Genomic DNA, 22,726 nt, shown 5'->3' on the forward strand with positions numbered 1-22,726 from the left:
CCCTTCATCTCAGTGGAATAAGATTTTGTGACTTTTCAACATTTTATATCTATATTCACATAAAAAAAACTGGGCTTGATTCGGTTGTTCTGAAGGTATGTAATTTTTTTTTGTTTACAAATCTGTCCCTTGGGGTCAATATGACCCCACATTGAAATGAATGGAAACTGTAAAAAAATATCATTTGTCAAATAAAAAAAAATAAATCCGGCATAAATCTGAAAATTTCCACACAGAAATGAAGGCTAATCTGACTCTAAGTCTTGTCCTTTAGGTATGTCTTATGTGGCATTTTTCTGTCAAATTTCTGTGGCATTTTTTGAAAACAGACATTTCAAAATGCATCAAAAACCACAAAAAATTATACCATTTGAAAGAATATTTATTTTTAATGTCTTTTCTAATGTTTATATATACATAAATTCACAAAATGTATCACAAAAGTTGTGATAGAAGCAGTTGGCCACATCCAGTAAAATGAATGGCTCTCTATGGCCCTCTGCTGGTCAAAACAATTTATTTCCTAAACTGTAATCCTTTTAGGTTTATTTCTAACCAGCAGATGGCAGATTTCTACACCTAACACCTAGATCAATATCCAGAAGCAACTTAAATTAAATTGAGGTCATCCTTTAAGTGATTTTTTTCATAAAAAATTAATATTTCACATGCAAGCTAATGGTGTAGTTGAGGAATTTTGTGGTAAATAGGTACAAAAGTACTTCATATCTCCCAAAACACAGCATTAATGTATAGATGAGAAGTAAACAAAAAAAATGATATATTATTTGTATGATTAAAAATGTATATATTTTTCACAATTACTCTTTCAATGTTTGGGGTCATATTGACCCCAAGGGACTTAAGTGTAAACAGGAAATGAGGGACGTTTGAGGGTTAAAAACATGAGATGCAGTGGGATGGGGAAAAACACCCGCCATAAAGTCTTGATATATGTTTTTTCATTATGCATTAATTTTACATGGCTTTCTAAACATGCGGCTCCTTTGTGCGAGATGTGAGTGCAACGGTAGTAGATGTCCCTCTAGAAAATGTGCGAAGTATGTGTTCTGTGTGAACGGCTTGGTTTCAGTTTTGATGTAAACAAGATCTTCTCCGCATTGATGTTCGCTTTTTCCCTCAATATTTTTAATTAACGCAGCAGCGCCGCATCTAGTGGCTTCAACTGGATAGGCTAACAAAAACATTATAATGCAACGACACTTACATCGTCATCGCATCTGGTGCGCCACTGATAAGGCTGCCTCCTTAACGCACACCTAAAATTCGAATGCAACGTTTTTGCATTTGAATGTGAATTTTTATTTTAAATTCGACTAATATTCGAAATTCAGAATTTTTTTTGACAGCCCTAATTCCAGCCATGTTTTTTGCATCGTGGAAATCATAGAACCCAACAATTTTTTTGTGATAATTCAGTAATTGCTTTCTGATTTCAAAGTCAATTTTAATTTTTTTTTTTTTTTTATGTTAAACCTTATTACTTGCAAAATAGTTAGCTGTTGTTTAAACATTGCAGTTGATAGCAGTGGCAGAGATTCTCATACACTCCACCTGGAGCTTGCATCTTATCTCACTGTTACGAAAGGCACCAAAATCCTAGCTGGAATTCCATCACAATTGCCCTCTTTGGCAGGAAGAGGATTGAGGTCGTGTCATCCCCTGCTGGATTCCCTATGACAAATGGAATTCAGAGTGGCCCGTGGCTCACCAGGCTGTTAGAATGCTTTCATTTATTCACTCTCATGTCATCCAAAACCTGCTGACGACTTCTGCCACTGTGCACAAATATCTAATGAACATTTCTATTACAATCAATGGACACTGAAACTTTCAAGCTTCAAAAAGCAACCAAAAGCAATTAAAGTATAATAAAAGTGGCCCAAATGACCCATGCAGTTATCTCACTGTAAGTACACTTTTATTATATTTTATTTGTGCTTCTGTATCCTGTTTTAAAGCTTGAAAGCTGCTGTCCCCATTCATTCTTATTGCCTATTTACATGGCTGATGAATTGGCTGCTATTTGCATATCTAAACCACTGATCGGCTTATGTGAATATAGAAAAACTAAGATTTATATGAGTTGTCAGAATGTTGTGGGATTTATATTACAGGCATGGCTACCCAAGGCATTCCAAGACTCAAGAGGAAAACTAAATGAACTCTTACTGAGATGCCTTAGGGAACAGAAACTTGCTGTCACCGGTTGCACCGAGTGACGAACCACACCCTGTCTGATGAGGAAGGCAGCAGCTTTATCTGTCTACATAAGACGGTTCAGCACAAGCAATAAACCTCAGTTTAAAGCTGCATTCTTTACCTTTTTTTTTTGGGGGGGTTAAAAATTATCCAAAATCAATTATTGAGCAAGTAGCCAGTCAGTGTTCAAAACTATCTCCTTAGCCTTAGCCCAATTCACAACGGTAAGCTTATAATAATGTTTTCTAATTTGAGTGTTTCGGGTCACTTTCAGAGTTTGCTACCGTGCATCTTTGCGTCATTACGTCACGTCTGTATACATAAAGAAGGAGTGCCGGCTAGTAGGCTCTCGCGTGTGGATGCTGCAGGTGGCAGATCATTTGTAGCCTCTTTTTAGAGCAGCTGGAATAATTAAACTTGTCAATTTAGAACGAGTTCTGAGGAACATTAAATTGCTTTTTGAGGTTAAATGAACAATTTATTTCAATGACATTCGAATGGACAATTAGAGATTAGACCATACAGAAACCTCCTTCTGGGTTTGGCCTTCATGGTGGAGGCAAACAGGAAATGGCAGCAGTGAACATCCTTAACAACATTCCCATATCCTTGTAGTCGTGTATATCAGGGGCCAGGGTGCCATAATGAGCCCAGTAGTGTCAAATGAGTTCTAGTTATACAAAGCTGTGGCTGGCGGGATTGAAGGGAGTGCTTGTGTTGAGAATATTTGGATAGATGGAATTTTTAAACAGAGCCATGTATGGTGTTTGAACTGAGTCAAGTGTAAAATGGCTCTGTCTGACTACATGCGAAAACACTCTCCCTATCTTTTATTCACTTTTTTACACTCCTGCATTTGGAGCTGTCACTCACTCTGTCTTGTGCCTTTTCTCTGCCGGCGTTATGTCAGAGCCCAGCAATGCGGCTGGATTTTATAGCAGTAAAAAGGCAGATACATGACTGACCACTGTAAGGGCCCAGTTGTATGCAGCAGGAATGGGTCACAATGGTCAACTAGTGGATTATTAGTGATTTTACATAGATTTGTATATGTGTAATTGAATATATAGGTATTTGGATTATTAATAAATTATTTGTCAGTTTTCCACTTTTATTTTTTTATATATTTTAAAATGTCATTTATCCCTGTGATGGCAAAGCTGAATTTTCAGCAGCCATTACTCCAGTTTTCAGTGTCACATGATCCGTCAGAAATGTTTCTGATATGCTGATTTGGTGCTCAAGAAAAATTCCTTTTTATTATCAGTGTTGAAAAAAGTGTTGATGAATAATTTTTTTTTTTTTGTGGAAACCGTTATCATTTTTTCCCCATGATTCTTTGATGTATAGAATGTTCAAAAGTGCAGCATTTATTTGTAATCGAAATCTCTTGTAACATTATAAACGTATTTATGGTGACTTTTGATCAATATAATGTATTGGTCGACCGATATGTGTTTTTTGACTGCCGATGCCGATATCTTGGAAAGCAGGGTCCTGGCAAGTTTGTGTGCATTGGGAATCATATTTTTTCAAATAAAGCCTCGGTAACACTCATTTTACATTCAGCACACAGTGAAAATTACATGAATATGACATTGGGCAAATGCATAAAGCACAGCATAATTTCAAATCACGACTTTACGATCGCGCGTCTTCAGTGAAGCTGAACTCTCCTCCAGTCAGCATTTAATTCACACGGACCGACCGTCACGCAGAGAACACGCGATCATGCAGGATACATCTTACAAATGCACACTTCACACGATCTCACAGCTGGATTCGACTAAGTTTGCAAGGTTTGTGAAATTAAATGTTCATTATTCATTCAAAAATTTGATTAAATTATATAAATGCGTATTTGCTGAATGATGACGGCAAATGAGAAAGTATTATAATGTTTGCCTTTCTATTACTAATAATATAATACTTTGTATACATTTTAATTCCTTTGTTTAACCGTTCTATCTGATTATTAGACAGACTTCTATCCGTATTAGACAAAACTGTTAACGACGAAGGCGAACAAGAGGGAGAATGTGAGCACTGTATGCTCAGGCGCTGCTGTTCTCAGTGCCGTCAAAATAAAAGTCTGTCGCACCGTCAAAATAAATGTTCCCGCCTCGAAGGCATCGGCCAAACAGAAAAACTTATCGACCACTAATATAATGCACCCTTGCTGAATAAAAATAATAATTTATTTTAAATAAAAACTTACTGACCTCAAACTTTTGAATAGTAGTGTACAAACTAGTGTGTAAACCCTGGGCACTTCACACTCGTCAGACTGATCTAGACTGATCAAGATCATACTTTTCTTTGAAAAACGAAAAGCCTGTGTTCTCCGATCAGCTTTTGGACAAGGCCTGCCCAGCCTTCACTCTCTGTGTTTCACCATGAATCCGGTGGACCAGTGATGCCACAGTGCTGCATTACAAGGCTTCCTTTGTGCACAGCCGAGTTCAGGAAGTGAAGGAATCGCCTCAGATGGTTGTGGAGGCAGTATCACTCTGAATCATTGCCCAGAACTCAATGTGAAGTGAAAGTCGGCCTCAGTAAAAAGGCGCTTCCTCTTGTTGGTTAAATGAAGGTTTGATCAAGTTATCTTTAGGTCTTTCAAATAATCCCTTGTTCTTCTTTTGTTTCTCCTACTTCTGTTGTGCAAGTATAACAGTGATTAGTTTTCATTCAAGCATCTCAGCTATTTTCTGACATAAGTTCACAGGGAGACAGTAGCTGGATTGAGCTTGCGGTCAGGAATCTATGAATCATTTAGTGACTTGCTTGCGGCACTTATTAGTTGGTGTCCAGTTGAAGATTTTGATGAAGTAACTCTTATCTTTCTCCTCATAAGCAGGGATCCCAACTGCCAGTGTTCTAATTATTGGAGGCATTTCTTAAATCAGCATGAATATGCTGACATTCAAATGAAACAGTGAATTAGGGCAGTGCGATATTGAAGAAAAATGATATATACGATACCTTGTTAAAAAAATGTGATATTCGATATGTGGTACGATATTGCTTAAAGTGTGTAAAATCAATTTCAATTATATTTTAAAATATTTAAAAATGAAAATGATATAACCAATTTGTTTCACATTCTTTCTTGGAAAAGAAAAAATCACTATAACTTCTGAAAGTGATCAGCAGTGTTTTAGCATTACATAAAAAGTAATGTCACAAATCAGAAAATGTCATTTTAACATCAGTGTGAACATACAAACAAAAAAAATGAATGACACTAATTTTATATCATTGTAACTTTGCTTTCCATACACTAAGTTCTTCTTCATATATCTCTGTGTGTGTGTGTGTGTGTGTGTGTGTGTGTGTGTGCCTTACTGTGAATATGCAATGAGAAAAACATAATGACACTTGATTTTATCCACAGGGAAATTAATTCATCATAAGAAGCCATTAGTGTTCATATTTTCATTTTGAGAAGGCTCTTCCTGTTTTTGCAGTCTCTATAGTTCTTTTCAGGCTTTGTAGGTTGATTCCATGTTTTGTTGAAAACATGACATGCCCAAATCATCTGTTTTTTCCACACTCTCTCTCTTGGTCAAGCATGCTTATTTGGCTGCCAGCATGTCTGTATGGCACATTCGACTGGCAGCATTTACCCCCTGCTCTCTTCAAAAAAAGTTCACCCCTTGACAGACCTAGTCATTATGTATTAAAAAAAGCTTCCAAGATGATATTAAATAATGCACTTTTTGTTTTTCATGGAATAAAGAAAATCATACCAGTTTGGAATGACATGAAGGCAAGTAAATGATGATTTCATTTTTGGTAAACTAATCTTAAAAAAAAATAAATAAATAAAAATGTTTGTCTCTGTGTCAGTCAATAAGTTGTTTTAATATAAATAAATGTATGCTTTAGTTCTGCAAGGATGATTATATATATATATATATATACACACAAATAAAATAATATTAAATATTTTGAAAAATGTAAATACATTTTTTTATATTACAAAACATTTTTATTTCAAGAAATTGCTGTTTTTTTAAGTTCTATTCATCAAAGATTTTGAAAAAAAAAAAAGCCTAAAGCAGCAACTGTTTTTAACATTACTAATAAAAAAAGGTCAGCATATTAGAATGATTTCTGAAGGGTCATGTGACACTGAAGACTGGAGTAATGATGCTGAGAATCTAGCTTTTACTTTTTTTTTTGTTACTTTTAAAAATATTGAACATATATTGAATATTTCACAATATTGCTGTTTTTACTGTACTTTTGATCAAATAAATAAAGTCTTTGTGACCATAAGAGACTTTTTCTTTTTTCCAAAAAAACAACAACCCCTCATCGACCCCAAACTTCTGAATGGTAGTATAGGCCAGCAGCCCAGGGCTCGCAAAATCGCTATAGCCAGACGTCCCTGGGCTATTCCAGTCGGGCTACCAAAATGTTTCGCCACCCTGCCCTTGAACAGTGATATAAAATTCCTTCCTTGATTTGCATTGTTCACTAAAGCATTAGTTTGTTTTTATGAAGAGATTGATTTTATTTGTATTATTTAATTATTTGATTTGGGATTTGTTTTAAAATTTCAAGTTAGTTTTATTATTTGACATATTTCAATTTCACAAAGAAATGTGCAGCATTTTGTTGGAGAAATAATAAAAGGACACCTTTTCATTTATAATTTGTCTTAAATCTAATTTTGTTAAAAAGAAAAATTGTGAGAAGATTGTATTGTGAAATCAGTATCGTGAATCACATCGCATCGTGAGTTGAGTGAATCGTTACATCCCTATATGCTACTAGTTTTTGCTGTGGTATCAAAGAAGTATTCTGTTATTTAAATAATAAAGAACCATATTTTTTTTTTGCTCATCTGCAAAATGACCCAATATTTTACTCAAAATCTGATATGATAATGCAATATGATCTGAGCCGTGGGTTTTGTGATCCGTTGCACCCCTACTCTTGACTTGTTATTTGAAGAAAAAAAGTGATCACTTGAAGTTTTTAATCATGCTGATTTGTCCGCAGTGAAGTTTTTTTTTTTTTATTCGGGCTACTTAAATTCATTTTGGGCTACCAAAATCTGAAGAATGTCTGCCAGCGATTTTGAAATTCTGCGAGCCCTGCAGCCAATTACTGTCTTGAAAAACATGTAGAGGAAACAGCGTGGTTTTGACCCAGTAGCCTTACCTTACAAACCTGTATACATCTTGAAGCAGGTTACAATGAAACATCTCAGTCTGCCTCTTGTTTTTCTAATACTGTGTGGCTGAGAATCCTAGACCAACAAACTTGTTTTTACCACAGCTTGTTTTGGATGGCAACACTTCTGGCCATCTGTAACTACTTTTGTCCATGTAGGCAGTCTACTAACATGGCTGGTGTGACCGTGTAAATCCCATCCTCGGTTCTTTGTGGTATTATTTGTGAAGATTTTAATGGATGAGGAATGTGAAAGCAAGCCTCCCTACCTCATTGTTCTCATTACAGCATTCCTTGGAAAACTGTCCAGCAGCTTTCTGGACATTGTCTGGAATTGTGTGCATTAGTGCCCAGGGTAGGGTTAACTGTAACCCAGAACACAAGCATGGCAAAATAACTTTTTTTTTTAAAGTTAAAAAACAGATTTACTCTGTATCATTATGTTTTTTAGATGTTATTTCATTTGCATTTTGTGTTCACATTACAATAAATTCTCAACGTTTTTGCCAGGGTTGCTCGGCTACGCTGTGTAGATTGTTTTGCATTCCCGTACTAATGGTGACACACACAAGGACACAGTTGCACATTATTGAAAAAAAGCATTGCTGGATGCATGGCATTACTCTACACTTGCTAGGAATGTACACAGACACAAAGATCAGTTTATGGTCAGGATTGATTGGGCAGTAAGTTGGCTTGCGATGCTCATTAACCTGCCAGGAACTAATGAGAGCAAGTTGACTTGAGTCGCTTAAGGTAATAGCACACCACTTCACAATCATACCTCAAATCATTTCTTATACCCATATCAGAAACAGTGCAGAATGAGTTATGCATTGATTTGTAATACTTTTGGTTAGACGTTAAAATCCATTACCCTACGCTGTAAAAAATGTCTTGCTATATTTATGGCAAAGAAATGGCAGTTGTCTTTTTACTGTTTTTCACCTTAAATTATATGGCACTTAATAGTTTGTACTTCTCAAAATCTTAAACGATTTAACAGTAAAATTAAACGTAATGCAATGTTAAACCATTTACAGTGTTCACCATAAATGGAGTTAACCAATTTCTTTAATGTAGAATTTTTACATTTGACTTTTTCGTGTTGTAATATTGAGTAACAATAGTATGTACTCTTCATGTCTTCAGTAAGCAGTAAAATAAGCTATTGTAGACATTAGGAGTAGCCTAATCTGTCAGTGTTGTTTCGGCTCAAGCCTGATTTGTGAAATGTTTAAGAACAAGGTTTTGTGGAAACGTTCTGTAACTCCTTTAGTAAATGTCTGCTTTTCTCTTTTTTGCTGACAAAAGCTCAAACTGAAGTAAGCATTGACTTTTTCTGGTGACATTCAAAGGAATCCCAGCTGAGTCTTGGTGTGTTTGTTTGTTGGAATTGTGTTGTATATTGTGTAAGTGTGTTTTCACGGGCAGCATTAATGTCAGTTCTCTTAGCTGATTCAACCAAATTTAATGGATAAATGACACTCATTTTTGCAGTTAAGAGACAGCCATCACATTTTACTGAGCTTGAACTGTACTTGACCTGTTGTAGAGATTTCTGTCAGGGTTTCCATCTGTTTTGTTGAGCCATGCAATGTGAATTTATTTTGAGAATTTATTAAAGCAGCATCATTATACTTTAAAATGTTCAAATTGTGATATTTAATAAAATCACAATATTTTTTTAGATAAGCTTTTTACTCAAACTTTTTAATGTTTGAAACATTATTTTCAATTTGTTTTCCCAACAAATCCGTGTTCAGCGTACTAAAGGTCAGATAATCATGGATCTGTTTTCATACTAATTCTTTTATCCCTCTCTTTGTGCTGTGGAACATTTCTCATGCATTATTTTTACGACTCAATTCAGAATTCTGCTCTATCATCCTGCTGTGAATTGATATTGTGTTGCTTGGCAATGAATTTGCACAATTATCATTTCCCATTCTCCAGTGCTCTGAGACTCCCATTGTTGCCTTTTTAGGGACATGTTCATTCCAGTCAGTGTCTTGCTGAATAAGATTCTTCGACATATGTGCTGACAACAATGTCAAGCCTTTCAGCTGGTGATTATGGCCAGATTATATGGTAAAATTATACAGGGGACTCTGTGTATAAATGGTTGTTTTATGGTGTTATGTAACTGTCTTAATGGCTGTTGGATGGTTGAGGCGGCCTTCTTATGACTCATGGAAGTGTCAAGACAGTTATTGTGTACTGGAGTGATACAGCATGTGGCATTTTGTGCTTGTCAGAATGTGGGCTGTTGAGTGATGAAGTCATTGTTAGCCTTTGTGAATCCGATCACATGTAGGTGATTTGGAGTTAACATACGTCTAATGCCAAGCGTACACTTCAAGACTGAAGCCCGGTGTGCAGTAAAATAATCTGTTTCTTGTTTTCTGTGATGTTGATGTGCACTGTTTAGTCGAGACCATTATAAGGTGATTTATTTCCCCTTATCTCAACAGACAACACAAGGTCAGTCCATCTTAAGTGGTCAAAAAATTGGAAAAATGGTCGCTTTACCATTTTTCATTTTCCTAATTTTTTGAGTGAATGCCCTTAATGTATTGGTATTGCAGAACCACTGTTTTGTTGTTGTTGTTGTGTTTTTTTTGTGCATTTTACTTGGTCACCACAGTGGCTGACTTTGGCCCACAACAATTTTTTGTTATTCAAATGTAATACAGAAACTCCAATATCTCAGCTCAGGAAGGTCCAAGCTTCTTGGGAGCAAAACTGATCTAGAGCACATTTCAAGTATATAAACATTTTGCACATTTTCACACAGACTTAGATCTGACGTCTAAATGTAATGATTAAAAACAACACTAATATGTTAATACATTTATCAAAATAACGTATTTCCACAAAGGAAAGAAAGTCATACAGGACTGGAACGACTTGAAGTTGAACTATCCTTTTAATGCTTCAGTTTTATAGTGTGCGCTTGGTTAAAGTAAACTAAAGTCGGGCTCACACTGTACAATTTTTTAAAAGTCCTTTAGGATTGTACTTGTCAGACTGTACGAACATGATGATCATGTCACACTTTGGGATCTCAGTTGTCATTAATGTCAGACTGTACGACAGTCAAGACCAAGCGGCAACCTTCCGGTCTCTTTCGTGAAACCAACACAGAAGTGACTAAAACTGCAATTCATCAACTGGCCGCTAGAAGCTGGCTCCAAAAGGGAGTCAGTCCCATAGACTCCCCATGTTAACCACCTCTTTGCCCATTTTTGATTTTCCGGGAGTGACGTGCGGTGATGCGCTGCCAAGGTGGCGACGGCCGGCTCCGCCTACTTTAGGCTTCAAAAAAGACGTGTTAAAAATGGGTGCGCGCAAGAAAACTGGTCCGTAGTTCTACATTATCAACTAGGGATGCACCGATACCACTTTTTCCAGTACTCGCCCGATACCGATATTTTTATTGCATTTGTACATTTTTTAAATATTGGGTACAGGAACCAAAAGGGTATGTATAATGTTAGTTGGTTAACTTCATTTATCAAAGAGATACAGTCAAGCCAAAATTTATTCTGACACCTTCAACATTTCTCACATTATCACAGTTTATTCGCTATAGTTTAGAATTAATCGTGCAGCCCTAGTATCGGGGCATTTTAACGAGTACGAGTACAGGAGACCAGTATCGGGCCCGATACCGATAGCATCCCTATTATCAACCCATACACGTTCAGTGACTGCGAGGTGCATTGCATGAATGGCGGCAATACCGGCGTATTTATGCAGAATAGTGCAAGCAGAACTACACACCCACATGAAAACAGCAGCGCAACCGGTGTTTATCATAGCAAAGGCAACGAATCATATGAATTCTGTGAACGGAGGACGAGAGCGCCAGAGTTTATGCGGTTAGAAGAAATCTCTAGCATTAATTCTGATCATAGCTTGTCTTGAAAAACGAAGACAGTTTGACGTTCGTCGTAGGAGATGTCACACTGCAGTACTGTGCGCCAAATCTTCTGACACTGGCAGAAGTTCGTCGGAGGTAAAATTTGATCACAATTGCCATTAATCGGCTGTCGGTGAACATGTCAAACTAATGATCAAAGACTACAGATTTTAGCCTAGGATTATAGGAATCTTTTAGGATTTTCAAAATTTGTCTCAGACGACCAAATCGTGGCCAAAATCGCACAGTGTGAGCCGGGCTTAAAACCCTCTAAAATGATTTAAAGGAATCATTTGACGTGTTATTTGTCGTCTTCTGTGGTTTGTAGTGATTGTGATAGGCCTGTCTGCTAAAATAGACCTTGTACTGTAGCCTTATTTGGCTGAAAATGATCTGTGTGATTCAGTAACATATCAGAGAGCTCTGCTTTGAGTCTCAGCATCAACCGGGTACATTTTGTACTTAAAAGGCCAAATTTACTTCTACTTGGTTCTAACTTTTTTTCATTCTTTCCTACTGTGGTATTTTGCTGGTGTTGCTAGGCGATCCATGAGTGTTGGTAAATACAGGATGGATTTCACCATGTGTTACTTGGCAGTAAGTTCTCTGCTGTACTTTGACTACAGCAAGACTCCACCTTCAAACAGCCAAGAGTTTCTACTACATGAACCTGCTGATTCAAATCTACGCAAAATGCCGCGCCTCTCTCTCTCCTTCCCTTTCGCTTTCACTTGCTTTTTCTCTTACTCCACCTGGCCTGCAATATGACTGCCAAGAGCACTACGGTTGTGACCCCATGCTAACCTCTGACGCACCAGATGCAAGTGTGGAGTATCTCTGTATTGCCTTCATGGAAGAGTTGTCGTGTGACATTCCGGTGTGCCATTGTGGCGTAGAGACTAAATACCAGCAGCAGGATAGTGGTGAGCAGATTGAGCACAAGGTCAACACATTTCATCTGGATTCACATGCCATGTCGGGTCTCCAGAGCGGTGCAGATGTCAAATCAAGTGCAGCTCTGCTGTTTTATAAAGCAAATCCTATCCCCACGTGCACATATGAAAACTATGGAAGTGATGAAGTGCAGGACAGACAAAAAGGAAAGAGGAATCATTCCATTTGTAAAATTTGGTACTTGTGTTCCTAAGTCAGCCATAATTCGTCTATGCCATTACTGAAACTGTCCAGTAATTATGGGGTTACTGAGATGGGGTTACTTCTTTGTATTAATATTGTATAACATTATTTTTTCGGAACCTTTTCCTAGGGATGCACAATATTTCAGTACAATATCAGTTAGCAATTATTATAAAAAAAAAATTTTTATTTTTTATTTTTTCAAATGAACAAAATGCTGAAAATGTACTCACCTCCAGGCCATCCAAGATGTAACTGAGTTTGTTTCTTTATGAGAACAGATTCAAGCATTACATCACTTTCTCACCAGTGGATCCTCTGCAGTGAATGGGTGCCGTCAGAATGAGTGTCCAAAGGCAATATTACAATAATTCACAAGTAATCCACATGACTCCAGTCTATAAATTAACGTCTGGTGAAGTGAAATGCTGTGTTTGTAATAAACTAATTCTTTATTAATTATTTTTAGTTTTAATCCGTCACTTTTGTTATCCATAATAATGCTTCCTCCAGTGAAATATTTAATCGCCTGTTGTCCTTTCACATTAAAATCCACCAGCATATTTGTTTAAAACTGTTTTGGGCTGTTTTCACTTGTAAATGGTGCTTGATCTGTGCATATTTTCCTTTCAGAAGTCAACTTTTTCGCTGAAGAAAGCAATATTATGGATAGAGGACTCATATTTTAGCTGGAAATGACCACAGGCTACACCGTTCAGTTAGACTGGATTTAATGGTTTAACTTCTCGCTGTTCTGACTGAGTCAGATAATCTGATCTCATTAATAGCTAGCAGTGTTGAACATGATTGGTTAGGTTCACTCTATATAGCCCTTGGGCGTCGTTGGAATTTAAATGCATTTTACAAATGTTCACTTAGAGTTCACTCCATGCAGTTTATTGTTTCAGAACACCATTCTAGACAGGATCTTTTTCCGAAGCTGTTTGTGTGAGGTTGTCCTTCTGGCACAGTAAGACCATCTGATTATCACTTTATGTGGCATTATTCCCAGAGGAAATGACTATGAATATACTACAAGCTCTTCTCTCTTTACACATAATCTACACTGCAAGCGTAGCAATGTTGGATGCTTGTGATGATTATAATAGTAGCTATATAATTTTACCGCTTGCTTCTATTGTGGCTTGAGAGGAAAACTGTGATTCACTTTGATGGAAGCTTTGATTTTTTTTGAGGTGTGGCAAATGATAAATTTCACAATCATGAGGTATTGACTTACATGTGCTCTGAATTATACCTTTGTGTTTGGAATGTATATTGAGCTTGTTTTATATCATAGCGATGATGTAGTGATTGATTAAAACAAACAAAGACAAAAGAATGCGAGCAGTGCCTCTGAATGCTTATGCAAGCATATTGGTGCTACAGGCGAGAGTGAATGTTTGACAGAACCTTTGCAGAGGCTTGCAAAGGAAAAATGTTCTGTGCCAGGTGTGGTTACGCATGGTGCCTTTTTTTCTTTTTTTTTAAATCTTACAATTCCATGTATTTATCTTATTTATTACTCCACTTTATTTAGTTCTTATTTTTTACTTATTTTTTCCTATTTATTTATTTTCAATTTAATTTAATTGATTTATTTTTAATTATTATTATTTTATTTTTTTACATGTATTTATTTTTATTTTTTCTCTATTTTTTTGCCCTTCTCAGTTTGGATTACTAAGAAGAGTAACCAAGAAGAGAAGCAGTGTAACCATAATGTTATGCCTGTCTGTCTGTATATTTCAGTACAATATCAGTTAGCAATTATTATAAAAAAAATTTTTTTATTTTTTTTATTTTTTATTTTTTCAAATGAACAAAATGCTGAAAATGTACTCACCTCCAGGCCATCCAAGATGTAACTGAGTTTGTTTCTTTATGAGAACAGATTCAAGCATTACATCACTTTCTCACCAGTGGATCCTCTGCAGTGAATGGGTGCCGTCAGAATGAGTGTCCAAAGGCAATATTACAATAATTCACAAGTAATCCACATGACTCCAGTCTATAAATTAACGTCTGGTGAAGTGAAATGCTGTGTTTGTAATAAACTAATTCTTTATTAATTATTTTTAGTTTTAATCCGTCACTTTTGTTATCCATAATAATGCTTCCTCCAGTGAAATATTTAATCGCCTGTTGTCCTTTCACATTAAAATCCACCAGCATATTTGTTTAAAACTGTTTTGGGCTGTTTTCACTTGTAAATGGTGCTTGATCTGTGCATATTTTCCTTTCAGAAGTCAACTTTTTCGCTGAAGAAAGCAATATTATGGATAGAGGACTCATATTTTAGCTGGAAATGACCACAGGCTACACCGTTCAGTTAGACTGGATTTAATGGTTTAACTTCTCGCTGTTCTGACTGAGTCAGATAATCTGATCTCATTAATAGCTAGCAGTGTTGAACATGATTGGTTAGGTTCACTCTATATAGCCCTTGGGCGTCGTTGGAATTTAAATGCATTTTACAAATGTTCACTTAGAGTTCACTCCATGCAGTTTATTGTTTCAGAACACCATTCTAGACAGGATCTTTTTCCGAAGCTGTTTGTGTGAGGTTGTCCTTCTGGCACAGTAAGACCATCTGATTATCACTTTATGTGGCATTATTCCCAGAGGAAATGACTATGAATATACTACAAGCTCTTCTCTCTTTACACATAATCTACACTGCAAGCGTAGCAATGTTGGATGCTTGTGATGATTATAATAGTAGCTATATAATTTTACCGCTTGCTTCTATTGTGGCTTGAGAGGAAAACTGTGATTCACTTTGATGGAAGCTTTGATTTTTTTTGAGGTGTGGCAAATGATAAATTTCACAATCATGAGGTATTGACTTACATGTGCTCTGAATTATACCTTTGTGTTTGGAATGTATATTGAGCTTGTTTTATATCATAGCGATGATGTAGTGATTGATTAAAACAAACAAAGACAAAAGAATGCGAGCAGTGCCTCTGAATGCTTATGCAAGCATATTGGTGCTACAGGCGAGAGTGAATGTTTGACAGAACCTTTGCAGAGGCTTGCAAAGGAAAAATGTTCTGTGCCAGGTGTGGTTACGCATGGTGCCTTTTTTTCTTTTTTTTTAAATCTTACAATTCCATGTATTTATCTTATTTATTACTCCACTTTATTTAGTTCTTATTTTTTACTTATTTTTTCCTATTTATTTATTTTCAATTTAATTTAATTGATTTATTTTTAATTATTATTATTTTATTTTTTTACATGTATTTATTTTTATTTTTTCTCTATTTTTTTGCCCTTCTCAGTTTGGATTACTAAGAAGAGTAACCAAGAAGAGAAGCAGTGTAACCATAATGTTATGCCTGTCTGTCTGTTTTTCTCTACTTCCTTATTTGCACAAAAGATTGTTGAACCTAAAGCTGCTTTTTGAGAAGTTCATTGTGAAGGGCAGTCTCTGCTGCCCAAACAAACCTTTTCGGTTCCACTTGTGCTCCCTGACACATTGCCATCCTTTCTGAATCATGTTACCTTCATGCAATCAACCTCAGCAGCTTATAGGAAATGAGGCAATGAAAGGGGCGAGAATGAGGAAATCGCAGCAGTTGAGTTGGTTTGGACTGTGTGTGGTATTTAGAGCCTGCTACAGTAGTGCCCTGTGCGAGGCGTTCTGTCGTTCTGGAGGAAGTGTGAGATGTAGCATCATGACCATATCTCCCGTATAAGGTAGCCACAGTCCTCAGTATGTCTTTTGTTAATAAAATATCACAGAAACAAAAGAGAGTGTCCAACGGTTGTGTTCTTTTAGAGCTGCTATGAGAGTCGATTCACACACTTCTCATTTGAGAAAAACTACTGTCATACACATTAAAACTCAAAGGTCTTTGTGACAAACTGTCAAAAAATAAAAGTTTGGTTTAACTTTAAGAAATTAGTACAGAAATATATTACTATTGTATACGAAATTGTACTTCTCATTGTTACAATATAATTTTTAAGAAATGTCATACAACCAAGATATTTTTCATCTGTTTTCATTTATACAGTTTTGTTGTGCAGCATCTTTGCAAACATTGCATCTATACAAACATTGCGTTTTAAAAATAAAAATGATATGTTTTGTTGTAAATTAATTCCCCAGTAATAGTAAATGAATATTGTGATAAATTTCAATATGGTGTGATATGAAAAAAGAAAAGAAAAAAAAGATAACATTTTTGGCCATGTTATTGTTCCTCCTTTCTTCAAAACAAGAATATTCTTCAAAATTAAGAATTTTGAGTGCGTTACACACCATAAACCTATGGCAATATATAAGCAAAATTATGTCTTTTTTTAATGATTAACCTACAAAAATGGTTATGAATGTAATAAATTGGTCAAACAAGCCCAATTGTAGTCTTAAGCCCTATTCGCACGGGATTAGTATTATCTGGAGACCTTGTGTGATTTTGAAATTACCCCCCCCACCTCTGAATTTCGTGTGGTGCATTCGCACGGGATAAGCGAAGCCTGTGATTTTACTCGAATTTACCGACTTATCTACCGGATACCCGGATGTCAAGGCTTTGAGAGTCCCGTTCTATGGTCCAGATGGATTTAAAAGAAAAGAAAATAAATTAATATAGTTTCGTGCCCTGTGACATTTACATTTCACCAGGTTAAAATAGTATCTCGAGAGCAATCGATCTACAGGTGTGAAAGCACCCTTAGACATTCTAGAGGAGTCTGGTGCATCAACACTCTTGTTTCACATTTATGCTATCATAAAACACAATGACATATATGATTAATTAAAAATCGCCTTTAAAGATCTGTTAATTGTAGCCAACTCATGCACCAAAGGGTAAAAATGTTTACGAGACATGTTCTGACGTGGTATTGCATTGGCGGCATATATACAGGTCACCCAAGTGAGCTTGGCTCGTGTCATTTCCCGATCCCAACCCCCTCATCTCTCTTAAGATTTCCTGTCTCATCTCTCACTGTCACAGTATATAGAAATGCAACAAAGGTCAAAAATAAAAATATGTAAAAACTTTTTAAAAGACTTGGTGTGCATTTTTATGTGGTTTGTGTATTTTTTTTATGTATTTTTTTTAAATCATGTATAAGCATTGAGAATGGTTGGTTACCGGTTAAGTTGGCATGAAAAGAAAATTCATTTTCTACTATTTTCTAAATGCATGTGATTTATCATATCACAAACTATTTATCCCTGCCTTTGTTTTTATTTATTTTTTAATTTTTTAAATCAGGTGATAAGTAGGGTTGGGCCGATAGACGATGCCATCGTCCATCGCCGATGGCTGACAGACCTCACGATGTTAAGCTGACATCGTGATTCCTACAACCCCACCACCCCCTCTCCCGCAATCCGCTGCATCCCAGTTCCGTGTTCTGAAAGGAAATTAAGTGTACTATGGAAACTCTAAAGGGAATAAATAGCTTATGAGATGGGAGGATAAAAAAAAATTTCAATACTTTTTCTCGCAATTATATCGTTGGGTAAGTATAGGCGACTGTTTATAAATCGCGGGCATCAGGGAGCCGCTATTGAAACCGCTTTCGATTGCGCGCTCATTTTACTTTCACTTTCACTTTTGAGATTCGCGATCACAAGGACTCTATACTATGGAGCGGCAGTACTTACCACACATTTGACCAGATTAGATGTTTGTCATTGGTGCTCAGGATCATTCACCATCATCCTATCAGACATTTCTCCTTACTCTGTGTATGTGGTAAGAGAACTTTCATGTACTGTAATGCAACAGGCTACCGCTAGCAAGCGGCTAACCTTTTAGTGGCTCCGTATAACGCGTTATTTGTTTCACGCTTCAGGCACACCCCTAACCCCGCCCCCTATGTCATCGTCCATCACGATGTTTCACTGTAGACATCGTCCGATGCCAATTTGGTAGACATCGCCCAACCCTAGTGATAAGCTTCATCTGATTCCAGTCAACAACTAATGCAACTAAGTCCCTATTTTTTGTCATAATTCATTACACTCGGATATACATCATAATACGTCTGTATGTTCTTTAGGCAGAACGTGTTCTTGCTTTGTCTGCACAATTGTTTAATGGCTGGTTTATAAAGACGATGGAATGTCACAATGCGTCTTTTTTCTCTCTAGTCATTCTTAGCCTATGTTTAGGGCTGCACGATTAATCGAAATTAAATCGCAAAGGCGATAAATCACGATTAGGCAGAAACTGCGATTGTCATGCGTATCTTTCAGTGAAGCACAGTTCTGTGATCAGCAGTAAATCTCCATCCGAAGGCCAGAGGGCACTCTTGCGCTGAAACTCCAAATACGCCTCGCAGAAGAAACCCAGAAAATGCCTGCAGCTGAATAAACAGAAGTTTCAACTGCTTTCATTGATTCAACGTGACTAATAAACACACGACTACGGCAATATACGGTTTATCTGAGTTCTTTGTGGTAAGTGAACTTTCATGTACTGTAATGCAACAGGCTACCGCTAGCAAGCGGCTAACCTTTTAGTGGCTCCGTATAACGCGTTATTTGTTTCACGCTTCAGGCACACCCCTAACCCCGCCCCCTATGTCATCGTCCATCACGATGTTTCACTGTAGACATCGTCCGATGCCAATTTGGTAGACATCGCCCAACCCTAGTGATAAGCTTCATCTGATTCCAGTCAACAACTAATGCAACTAAGTCCCTATTTTTTGTCATAATTCATTACACTCGGATATACATCATAATACGTCTGTATGTTCTTTAGGCAGAACGTGTTCTTGCTTTGTCTGCACAATTGTTTAATGGCTGGTTTATAAAGACGATGGAATGTCACAATGCGTCTTTTTTCTCTCTAGTCATTCTTAGCCTATGTTTAGGGCTGCACGATTAATCGAAATTAAATCGCAAAGGCGATAAATCACGATTAGGCAGAAACTGCGATTGTCATGCGTATCTTTCAGTGAAGCACAGTTCTGTGATCAGCAGTAAATCTCCATCCGAAGGCCAGAGGGCACTCTTGCGCTGAAACTCCAAATATGTCCCGAAGAAGAAATCCAGGAAATGCCTATCGCTGCAGCTGAATAAACTGAGGATTTAACTGCTTTCATTGATTCAACGTGACTAATAAACACACGACTACGACAATATATGGTTTATCTGAGTTCTCCTTATTATAATTTTTATTATAATAAAATATATAATAATGCAATGCTAATCGACATAGCCTTTATCACTGCTTAGAATACTATGAAATATGTTGCGTGCCTTATTCTGTGTAAGAAGCCACATCATCTCACAGAGGGATTTATTTAAAACACTCTACTGACATTATGAAGTGAGTTTGGAGTAAAAACATGTTATTAAATGTGGTATTTTCCCGTGCTTTTAGATGGAACAGCATTTACTACACAGAGCCGTAGTTCACTGACAAGCTACGCAAACAGCTTTCATAAGCGCAGAACGATTTCATAATCACGCGATTATATCGTCTGCGATTATGAACACGATTTTGCGTAGCTTGTCAGTGAACTATGGCTCTGTGTAGTAAATGCTGCTCCATCTGAAAGCATGTGATGAAGATTTACTACTAATCACAGAACCGGCTTTACTGACAAGATACGCATGACAATCACATTCGATTAATCGTGCAGCCCTACCTGTGTTAATGCTGTGTTAAAACTTTTGACATGCAGCACAGCAGATTATTGTCAGTTTTAGTAACAGTGGTCCTATCAGATGAAGGGATACGATTATTTACATATTGACAGACGTGTATTAGAAATGGTGAATGGGGGTTAAAATGTCTAGAAATGTCTTCTGTACCGTGGGCTATCGAAAAGATCCTGGTGTTAAGTGAGTGTTGTTGAGAGACAGAATTTGTAGCATGTGATTGGTGTAAAACCTTTTGTGCTTTACACTGTATTATCAGGAAACAAAGGTCACATTTCTCCCTTAGTCAATCAACCACACCCACCAACAGGAACTGCTTCCTGACCTCATTCCCCCATGATGTTCCACAGGCCTCAGGGGACCCCGTCCTCTACCGTTCACTATTGACTGCTAATATAAAAAATATAACGGGAAAAAATATATTAACAATCAAGATAAAACGGAAGTCTGTTGTTTTCACCAGGAGGTCCAGTTATGACATTTTGATTAAACGTTATGAGGTCAAAATATTTGTAAAAATTGAAACCTATAAATACAGAAAACAAATAAATGAAATAATACTGTGATCAATTTATCCATGCGTGTTATTTTAGTATCATTGAGATACTATTATATATAAAATATTATTTCATAGTTTTTATTTTTAATGTCAGTTTTAGTTACTTTAGTAATTAAATTTAAACTAAATGAAAATGAGTAACTAGCTTAGTAACTAGCTGAAATATATATTTTTTTTTCCCAAGTAACAATATTTTTTAAATGGTTTTCGTTAACTGTAATAACCTTGATTTTCAGATTCTGCAACAGGCTTTTTCAGGTCATACCCCTTGTCTGTCGACAAGGTTGTTTGCCTATTTTGGAACTGACATGAGTGGAAATATCACTACTGTTTGTCAATTAGTCAATCTGTTCATGTTAATGATCTTATGGCCAAACATTGACAATATGTATCAGTCTATACTACTGTATGTACTATTACAATCAAGTACAGAGTCTCTCTTGCAAGAACCCTTGCCAAAGCATTTTGCACCAGCCCAGATTGTTATGAAGCTATTTAATTGATATGCAGGTCTAAATGTGCTTATCTGGGTGTGAACAACATTACAGACTTAAGTACATTGTTTCTCACCCCCTGAGCAATGAGAGTTGTATTTTGCTTTTTTCTTGTCTTTTGACTCGATCCAACCCTAGTGTTTCTACTGTTTTAGTTGGGCCTCAGTTGTTTTCATTGGGAAAATGGCACAAAGACAGAATGTTCTTGCAATTCAGGTTTGTTTTAGAACCCGACGCAAGACAAGCCGAAACAGATAGCATAGAAGCCAGTGTGATGTGTTGACGATGATATGGAGTTTGCTGTGTGAAATAGGATGAGTAATGCGCTCTGAGTGGGGATTTATTCTGGTTCTTTCCACATTTGCGATAGTGAACCCATCTGGTACGTGTTCTGTCAAATCGAGCTTGTCCCACTTTTAACTCACTTTGATTTTTCAGCAGAGCTCTTTGAGATGGATTTCATCATTGTTCTGTGTGCCAACCACTTTGAAATCATGTAAACGTTTGGCAGTATTAGCAGTTAACTGTGTCATATTGAAGTGCCACTGTTCTGCTCAGGTAATTTATTGACTTTTAGTGCAACCGTTGCAGCACTTGTCATGTTTTACGATTATATTTAAACTAGCTAGTGGATTAAGACACTCTTTAAACACTGTAAAACTGCTATTTACACTGAGATGTGTGTTGTAATATCAATGGATTACAGATTGCAGTGCAGATCTACTTAAAAATGTTAGTCTTTTGCAGATCTACTTAACAATGTTAGTGTGAATGCATGGCATTTGAACCGTTTCTGATGATGTTTCCTGTACATGGCTCATATCTGTTCAGTGAAAGCACAGCGTTCATGTCATGTGATTGCTTCATTCATAATTCTTGTCCTGTTCTTCTCTACAGATATGTTTAAACGGGTTGTACGACAGAGTAAGTTCCGGCATGTGTTCGGCCAGGCGGTGAAGAATGACCAGTGCTATGACGACATCAGGGTGTCCCGGGTCACGTGGGATAGCGCATTCTGCGCTGTCAACCCCAAATTTGTTGCCGTAATTGTGGAAGCCAGTGGAGGAGGAGCGTTCATGGTTTTGCCTCTTCATAAGGTGAGAGATTTGTAAAATTACACTGTGCTTATGTGGAATTCTTGGTATATATCCATTGCATCTTATATTTGCTTGCTTTAAATGGCTAGTCAAATTCTGGTTTGGAAGGATTAAAAAAATGATGTTGACCAAACTAGGGGAGACAACCCTCTACAGCATAAAAGTTATTTGAAGTTTCATTTATTCTTACAATAGCCTTATGATTTTTTGCTCATAAATTCTGTGTTGTGTATTTACATTTTTAAGGCATAAAATATTCATTTAATTTATCTTTTAATTAATGAAAATTAAACAAATTTTATTTTTGGAAAATAAAGGGGATTTAATATTACAATTAAAACATTGAAGAAATATTGTATGATTATGCCTTACAAATAAGGTTTTAATAATTTTTAGTAGTAGTAGTAGTAGTAGTAGCCTATTATGTACATTCTACTGAACAACAGTAATATATTTCTGCCGCAA

The 22,726-nt window shown here is 36.6% G+C and overlaps 1 protein-coding gene across 2 annotated transcripts in view; it reads left to right on the top strand.

The window, feature by feature from the left end:
• Positions 1 to 22,726, top strand: part of LOC107696062 (coronin-1C) — a 56,037-nt gene that overhangs the window by 4,209 nt on the left and 29,102 nt on the right. For both annotated transcript variants that reach the window (XM_016496207.1, XM_016496208.1), the window contains one exon: positions 22,062 to 22,261. In XM_016496207.1, the coding sequence (XP_016351693.1) occupies positions 22,062 to 22,261 (200 nt within the window). The remainder of the gene's footprint in view (positions 1 to 22,061; positions 22,262 to 22,726) is intronic.

Source organism: Sinocyclocheilus anshuiensis, unplaced genomic scaffold, assembly GCF_001515605.1.
Source record: "Sinocyclocheilus anshuiensis isolate Anshui unplaced genomic scaffold, SAMN03320099.WGS_v1.1 scaffold935, whole genome shotgun sequence".
In the NCBI taxonomy this organism is placed as follows: domain Eukaryota; kingdom Metazoa; phylum Chordata; class Actinopteri; order Cypriniformes; family Cyprinidae; genus Sinocyclocheilus; species Sinocyclocheilus anshuiensis.